We start from the raw sequence: 8,918 nt of genomic DNA, 5'->3' as shown, positions 1-8,918 counted from the left end.
GCTGGCTTTAGCACTGGGTTTTACAAATATGTGAAATACCACTTCTCGGTGCTTCATTTGGGTTGTTTGCCGTTGAGAAGTTTCTTACTAATGTAAATACAGTCGACACTAAAACTCACTCTAAAATCACACTGCTTTCTCTAGATAAAACCTGCTGATTATGTGTCATCATCAGATCATTCTCCTGGTCCTGTGTGTATGTGTTGTGTGTTATTATATACACACTGTGCTGGAGAGTTTCATGTTAACTTGGCACATAATAAAGTCTTCTGATGGGGGTGTGGAGAGGGGACCTCAATTAAGAAAATGCCTCCATAAGATCTGGTTGTAGACAAGCCTAGAAGGCATCATCTTAGTGATTGATGGGGGAAGGCACTGCCCATTGTGGTCCTGGGCCCTATGGGTAGACCATCCCTGGGCTGGTGGTCCTGGGGTTTATAAGAAAGCGGGCTGAACAAACCACAGGGAGCCAATAAGCAGCTCTCCTCCATGGCCTCTGCCTCAGGTCCTATGGAAGTATTAAGCCAAATAAACCATATTGATTATCCTCCACAAGTTGCCGAGTTTCCTTGTAGCAACAGAAACTTTAAGATCTACACAGAACCCAGAGAAGGACGTGTATCACTTTCCACACCCATCTGAGGCAACATCTCCCACTGAACCTGGAGCTTGACTGGCAGCCAGCACACCTGCCCGAGTGATCCTCCAGCTACCGCAGGGCACAATGCTGGAGTAAAAGGTGCATGCATAATTACCTGGCTTTTTACAGAGGTTTCTGGGATTTGAACTTATGCCCTCACACTTGTCTAGAAAACACTCTTACCTGCTTAGTCTTCTGCCTAGTCCATTCTTCCATGCCGTTTCGAAGTCTCTGGTGCTCAATGCACATACTAGTCACAGACTAAATGGTTCTGCTTGCCTCATCCTGCCTACAGTGTCCTTCCGTAAACAAGGCTCCATTAACACTGCTTGGTAAAATGCTGAAAGGACCTACCATAATGAGAAGTCAAATTACTGGTGCAAATATATTTATGTTCCTCATCTGAAATGACTTTATTCACTTAAAATTAATTAACTCAACTTTCATAAATAGCATGACTTCAATTTCAAAACAGAAATGAAATCACTGTTTATTCCCTTAAGTTGTTAGAGGACAGCTTTAACTAATTGCTCTATTAAAGTAACTCCAAAAATTTAAAAATGAAAACAAAGCAAGCTTAGCTCCTTCCTGTGATGTGCTCCTTACAATTGTGCTCCCATAGAACAGAGACAGACACAGCTTACAAAAGCAACTTCCTTCTGCTCTGCCTCTTAGAGTAGTAGTAAACCAATACAAGTTAATTTTTAAAGCTCTGTGCAGCACTGAAAACCATTAGTTCACTCGTGGTTAGAGAAAGGGGAAAGAGCAAGTTTAAAAAAACTACCTTTATTTATTTCTTTTTTTTTTTTTTTCAGTTACATACTTTTAAACAGGGCTGTGTTTCAGTATTCAGACATTCAGGCAATGTTGATTTCATTAGTGTTGACAGAAAAGAAGCACAGAAATGCAAAACATTGTTGGCTTAACCTGAACATACCTGCATCACCTATTACTGACCAGTCTGTGCGCCAAAGGCTTCTTCTCCAGCACGAAAACGGAGCACTTAAAAATATTGCTAAAAAGCAAATGTCTATACACTGGCCTTTGCAGCAAATAAGGGTATTCATACTTTTAAAATATTTAAGTCCATAATTGGATTAATATACACACCTTCTTATGTATAAGGAGTTCAGATCATATAAACACTGTACAGTCCAAAAAACCCTACTGAGAATAAAACTAAATAGGTTTATGATAAGAAATACAGATATCGCATGTATTTACAAATATCATAGACACACAAATTTGGTCAAATACTGTAAAGAAGTGGTTTCACATTATAAATGGCCAAAATATCCATCTACCTTGCTCAGAGCAAACAAAATAAAAAAACTCAGTATTTAACTCCTGCAGTTTAGGTATCATGACAGTATACAAAGAGAATGGAAACTGTTGATCAAATTATACAGCAAATGTTTTCTCAGTTGAGTGTAGGTCTTCAAAATCAAGAAAAAAGATAATGTCCTGATCTGGGATGTTCATGTGGGCGCCCAATTTATCAAAAGCAACACATTGAACTTTTGGCTAATAAGAAAAATAAATTACAAAATACAATTAAATACCTGTAAATTCAATAATGAAGTAAAAAATGTGGATTCATTTCCTTTAATACATATTTTAAATGTTACCTTGAGACAAAAAAAATAAATAAGCATACCTGAAGGCTCACACTTAAGACAGACAGGAGAGTGCAGGGAAGGAGTGACAGTTTCCTAAGTAGGAGACGAATGTGTGATATGATCAACAGCATCTGTCTGGCCAGCCTTTTTAACTCTCCACCACCCGGCTGACAGGATGACACAAAGTATGCCTGTGTCCTCATGGCGTAAAACAGAGTACACTTGCAAAGTGGGATGGACTTGGCTCATAACAGAACTGTTACGCTGTGCATATGCAGGCACTGTGAAAGCTACGGAGGCAAAGCACCCGGCCCACCCTCTCCGGAACATTCTCCAATCAGCCACATTATTATGCTCAGGACAGGAAATGTCAGAGAACTAGCAAGTCTGAACACACGAGACTGATGCGCACAGAGGGCCAGAGTGACCCGGGGCTTACTGCTGGGAGTAAGACTCTTTTCTGTGTCTGAAGAACGGCATCACAGGCAGCCACCACTCTACAGCACGGCCTCAGGCTTCTGCTTCCGAGAGAATGTGGCCACTGGGCAGTAGGCTCTTAGGGGCTTCAGCCTTACACACCGAGACAGGTTTCCCACTGTCACCCTTTCCTTAGTGCGCTTTTAAACTGTACATTACTTCTCCAGGACTCATCTCTTGCCCTCTATTATCATCTGGAAGCAGAGAGTGACATTAAACAAACCTTCCTGGCGTTTCTGCTTCTTCTGCAGCTGCACTTCACACAGTCACGCCACAGAAGCCGAGCTCACATTGCCAACACTGCTGATTCATTTACCGCCACCGTTTGCCAATCCCATAGTACATTTTCCTCAGTACCTCTGGGCAGTGACTGTACCATGATTTCACAGAGAGAATGTCAATATGATTCACGATTAACAGTACCATCAGTCATACTGAAATCAATGCAGATGCCACAAAACAGGAACTGTTCAAGAAAGCTGTTTTTAATATTTGGGCAACTGTTTTCTCTGCTGCACTATCCAGTGGGAAGAAAATCCCTGCTTGATTATGCTTTTATAGAAGACATAAAGAAATCAAATTGGGTGCAATTAATTGACATTTGAACACCTGTATTGTTTTCTAGAACAGAAGAGCCTCTGAAAAATGTCCTATGGAACTGTGTTTATCAATACCACTTCATTGGTCCATTTGATTCAATGATGGGCAAAGCACTCACGTTTTGACAAAATTTTAAAGCTTCCATAAAGTTAAATTAGGGGTGAGGGGAATGAATGTAAGACAATCACAAAATGAAATATGAAAGTATGACATTTTTGTTTCAAGAGTGAGTCCTTGAAAATATATGTGGTCACTATAGAGATGATTTTAATCACGAGACAGCATATGAACATGTAAGTAACTCCCCAGGATCTGCCTGTGTCCAGTCATTTGTGACGCTGTATGGTTTTCCTTTTCCTTCGTTTGAAGAAACAGCAGCACCTATAGATAAAGACAACACTCCATTATTATAAAACACTAAAGCTACTCTAGGTTGAACTTATCACAGTAACTGAGAGGGCAGAGAAAGCGACAGGCTCGTGCAGGACAGATGAGAGAACACGGCAGCCAAGCATGGTATTAGTGAGCCGACGGCACTTCTGGCTGTGTCCTGTCTGCATGCCTTCTGTGGACAGCAGGACACCCAAGACTGCTCTAAGTACCGAGACACTACAGTGCTCCGACTCCCTTTACTCAAGACACCAGTCTTGGGGCCATGCTTTTATAAAGCTCATCTGTATAGTTTCTCCCTTTCTTTCTGAGAGTTTTGACTCCTAAAGCCACTGTTACAGGAGCAATAATGACCTTATTACTAGGGATTTTGTTTTAGTACAAATCAGTTTAGATTTAAAACACAACAAAAAAAAACAGCATCAATCAACCTCAACCAGCATCAATCAAATATCCTACCATATTTATGAAACAGAGAGTAGAGTAAGTACAAGACAAAGACTTTCCGTTTTTTGGGGACAGACTCTAATGGTGCAAGCGGCCTCAGACTCACTATGTAGCTGAGGATGATATGAACTCCAGACCCATTTGCCTTTACGTTTATTTTTTTCTTTATCATTTTAAGAGTCAAAGGCTACTGTAAGTTATTTAATTTTGATCAAACTAATTTTATACTTAACATTTAAAATCACAGAGCCAACATGTCCATGTTATAACTCAAAAACTGTTTTCAAGGCTTATTTTAAATATATAGTTTTTTTTTAAAAAAAAAAACAATTCAAACACTATATATTTAGTACTTATCTTTTTTCGTAGGTTACAAACATCTATATACAAACTTTATCTTTCTGGGGTAACCGCAATACGTGGGAGAATATATGTGTCTGTGTGTATGATGAAATAGTCACGGACCTAAATCAGAGCTACTGCCATCCAACAAAACAGCTGCATTTACTTTCAATTACATGAACCTAATCCTTTCTCATATTTCAGATATATGAAATTTCAGAATGAGAAAGGCAAACGGAACCCTGCTCGGTGGGCAGAGCCTGACTCAGTCCTCAGGGCCACTGTAACTGGCCAGGAGACACAGAAGAATGAGGGGGTTCAAGGCCACCCTCCAATGTAGAGCTTAGGTTCAGCCTCGAATACATGACACCCTGTCTCAACTGGAGGGGGATAAAAAATTATTAAAGTAAATCTTTCAATTACTAGACAACACCCACAGGGTAAAAGCTAAAATGAAAAAAAGTTACTTAAAAGAAATAGACAAAATTTTTATAATATTAAATTTAAGAATCTAGTGATATTCCAGGGAAACTTCGGTGTTGTTTAATATAAAGTTCCTGCTCATGGTATTAAATGTTCCTATCTATTATCATTTGTCACTTCAAGCTCCAAAGTACATTCCTTTAGAATCTTTCTAATAAAGAGGTTTTTTTAAACTATGTAAGCCTTTCCAATGGCAAATGCAATCAGCACCGGTCTTGACACACAGGCTCTGAGTTGCCAGCTTGCCCATGCTGTTGTTGTATTCACACTGCATTCTTTGAGTTTACTTTTATTTATGAAAGCGAAGTTCTTCTCATTGGTTAAATAACCTTTCTTGAATAAGTGAATTATGTCCAAGCATTACTTGAAACTAAATACAGATTTAAGATGAATTCTAAGAGCACAAATCCTTTAAGTTCAAAAACAATTTTAAGCACATAACTTTTAGAATAAATCCCACTAAATAGGATGGCATACTATTAAGGCAACTACCACCAGAGGGCAGCATTGATGCATGTTCTATAAATGCATCTGCCAGCAAAGAGTAAACTGAAATGCTAGTTTTAAAGATCAGAGTCACTTCAAAACCAGCTGGTTTATGGTCCTGATGATTACAAAATTGTCATCTTCTTATCTTGTCTCTAAGTACCCAATCTGGCAGTGCCACTCTCATGACACCGCCTTTTTTTGTGCACTTCCCATTATTTTTAAATGATTCTGTTTCCCTTAGTGCCTCCCTCACACTAGAACTAAGCTGTGTAATGGCTAGCACACAGAACTAGCCCATCAAGGGAGCACAACGCTGCCACTTGTTCAGTATACACTGAAGGGTTTACATCATTCACACAACTAAATGCTACAGTAGGTTCTAGTTAAAATTATATGTGTATTCTAAATCTGGAGTGCTTACCACGAGGCACAAACTCTACCAGAGGCTACAAAGTGAATATTTCAGTAGTTACTATGAGGCCTTTCTGGAGAAAACTGAGCTGGAACACATTCATTAAATGCTGAGTCTGGATATCAAGGTTAAGAGAGTTGGTGTAGTATTTGTATCCAACAATACTTATGTTAGGATAGTTATTTACCAAATGGGAAGAGTTTAGCTTTCAGAACTAAAAGTGAGACAGTGAGAACTAGAGAGTGAGGCCGTGTGAATACTGCACCAGTGTGAACAAATGGAAATGAACAGCCTGTGCCATGGGAATTCATCTTAAGATCGCAGTGAACCTCTGCTCTGCTGTTCACATCACACCTCCGATTCACCTCACCCACTGCCCTGTCACCAAGAAGCGCTTTGTTTTGTTTTCCTGGCCCTGTATTAAACACTCCCTTCTCTCAATCAAACTGAAGCATGCTTTGCGGAGTGGATCTGAAGTTCTTCCCTATCCCTTCTCCAGTGATTCTCCAGCACCACCGTTGCTGCGGCCTATTCCTGCATCCAGCCTGGGCCACCCAAACAGGACTTCAGAAGCTAGTCTCAGTCTCCCCAGCACGGAAAAAAAATGTCTGTTATGACAACTTATCTTGACCAATAAGTATCTTACCTTAAAATTAATACCTCATGTGAAATTTCGTATCTTTTGATAGCTCAGCTAGGCAAGAGTTGTATAAAGAAACTGATAGGCAGATTAACAAGACAGCAGTAAGATATAGTGTCAGGTTTAAATGTGATTGGGAAAAAAGGAGGTGACACAATCCTCCACTGCATTCTTCATTCTTGTCCTCCAAGCCTCTGGAGAGAAAAGCCAGGCTATCTGAGCACACACCCACAGACATCACAACTAAGTCACCTCTATGAAGCATTCTCTGATTACTCGATCAGGAAGTGACCCTGTTCATTACCGAGTGAAAGCTTCACCATCTACTATAATCTACTAATGCAACTACAAGAATGGATAGACTGGATCAAAAGTCAGTGTATAGGAGGATGCGAACCTGGCCCGCAGGTTTAACAATGCCGTGGAACAGTGCAGGAAGAAGCCTTCTCTTGTGAAGAGCGCAAATGGCAGCCAGTGATGAAGCACAAAGAGGCGTGGTAATAGCTGGAGTCCGTGCATGTGACAGACAAACCTGAGCCTTACCAGTCACTCCCTCTCTCACTGCCCTATGACATGGGCATTATTCGCAGCATTTTAGGAAAAGAAACAAGCCTAACAAAGCAGCCCGCAGAGGAGCGGAAGGCACAGCGAACACTCACAACAGCATGTGCTTCTCACTTGCTGCTGCCACCCGAGACAATAACTGTCTTAGCACTGTATCTAAGACTCACAAGCATAAGCCACTGTAGTTCAATTTTTTATTTCATAACAAGTAAATAGCTGACTAATTATGTCTTGAAATATACTAAATTTGGTCACATCACCAATCAATTCTGAAATGGGTCACTGCTTGGTAAGAGAACTATCCACAGCAGTTTCTCAGTTTTCAGCTGGAGAATGAGAGTTTAAGGATGTTAAGATGACTGGCGGGCTTTAAAACTGACTCCTCTAAGGCTTTAGTTCACTGCAGAACTTACTCAAAATCTGTCTGGAAATCTAAACACAGAATTCCACCTGAAGGCAAAGACCAGAAAATAAATAAAATTTACTATCATTTCTCCCAGGAAGAATATTACTAAGAACTATTAGAGGAATTTTAATGTACTGGTTAGTAAATGAAATAAGACTTTAGTGATACTGTAGGGGAAAGAATATGTATTCAAAGGTTGAAAACAGAAAAATATAAAGTTTAACTCAAAAACTCAGCTTTCTATTTAAGAAATAACAAATAAAAACTCCCATGCTACAGAACAAATGCGCAGGCATAAGCAGGCTGGCATACCATCTATGCAGTTAAGGAGTGCCCCAAAACTATGTCACTTAGAACAAAAAAAGCCGCAGCAGGCAAAACAGCTCCTCAACAATTATTTCTTGCTTTTCAAGGGCTAACGTTATTGTTATCAAATAATTTTGTTTTACCAATTGCAATTTCTAAGTAAAGATTTTTTGTTTGTTTGTATTAAATGGTGTTAAATCTTGAAATTATAGTCAATGGAGCTATTTCTGCCTGCTGACACTTGAGAACTCACCACATATTCAATACTTTCTGGCAGCTATACACAGAAAAACAAAAAGAAAAGAAAAAGGGAGAGAGGGAGAGAGAGAAATCATCACAAACAGCCCACAGTTAGATGATCACACTGTTGTTCATGCACTGCTTTTCCAGCAGTGCTGCTATAGTCTGCCTCTTAACATTGATCTTACAGTAATGTTAAACATGCAGCATCCTATGATACCAAGTACTTACACTTATAGAAAAGTAATAATACAGCGGTGGTAGCCATGGAATGTTCCTAAATATCAAAAGCTGAAAGTATTCTATTAATTTTAAATTAAAATTTGAGCACAGTTTCTAAATAACTATTTTTTTTATTAAGAATGTGTTTACTAAATTAGTACTACTTTAAATAGTCTTTAAGATAATTATATCACTTCTTTTGTGTGCTCTATTCCCTACGGGGGGGGGGGGGTTGTATGGAACTATAAAGTTGAAACGTGTAAAGTTATGAACGAGAATAAGCAAGCAGACAACGTACTTTGTTTCATCCATCACCTCCACTTCTGTAGGGGCTGTAATGGGTGCGTTCGACCGTCCTGCCGTGGGGTCATCCGTGTTTAGCTCTCCGTTTGTAGAACTCACAACCTGGTTAATAAAGGGAAAGAATATTTATATATCACATATATAATACATAATCATATATACTTAGTAAAGATTAAGGCATTTAAGTAATAAAGTTAATATGAGGAACATAAAACAATTAGTAGATCAAAGCCATTTGACATGTGCTTATCTTCCTTTCCATCTTATAACTTCTATTTTCTGCTGCTTTCTAAAAGTAACTCCTACCCCAAGGTTTCCATCAGTTTCTCTTTACACAT

General features: G+C 39.3%; 1 protein-coding gene across 8 annotated transcripts in view; it reads right to left on the bottom strand.

Moving 5' to 3' along the window:
* Positions 1 to 1,392: 1,392 nt before the first annotated feature.
* Positions 1,393 to 8,918, bottom strand: part of Csnk1g3 (casein kinase 1 gamma 3) — an 87,936-nt gene continuing 80,410 nt past the window's right edge. For 4 of the 8 annotated variants that reach the window (XM_029546806.1, XM_021214387.1, XM_021214384.2 and 1 more), the window contains 3 exons: positions 8,576 to 8,682; positions 8,069 to 8,092; positions 1,393 to 3,717 (listed from right to left, as the gene is read on the bottom strand). In XM_029546806.1, coding sequence (XP_029402666.1) covers positions 3,663 to 3,717; positions 8,069 to 8,092; positions 8,576 to 8,682 — 186 coding nt within the window. In that variant the 3' untranslated portion in view covers positions 1,393 to 3,662. The remainder of the gene's footprint in view (positions 3,718 to 8,068; positions 8,093 to 8,575; positions 8,683 to 8,918) is intronic. The other 4 variants (XM_029546807.1, XM_029546808.1, XM_021214385.2 and 1 more) reach the window with 1 other exon arrangement.

This window comes from Mus pahari, chromosome 15 (assembly GCF_900095145.1).
Source record: "Mus pahari chromosome 15, PAHARI_EIJ_v1.1, whole genome shotgun sequence".
NCBI classification, from domain to species: domain Eukaryota; kingdom Metazoa; phylum Chordata; class Mammalia; order Rodentia; family Muridae; genus Mus; species Mus pahari.
The sequence above is the reverse complement of the archived record's forward strand: the minus strand, read 5'-3'. Positions and strand labels throughout refer to the sequence as shown.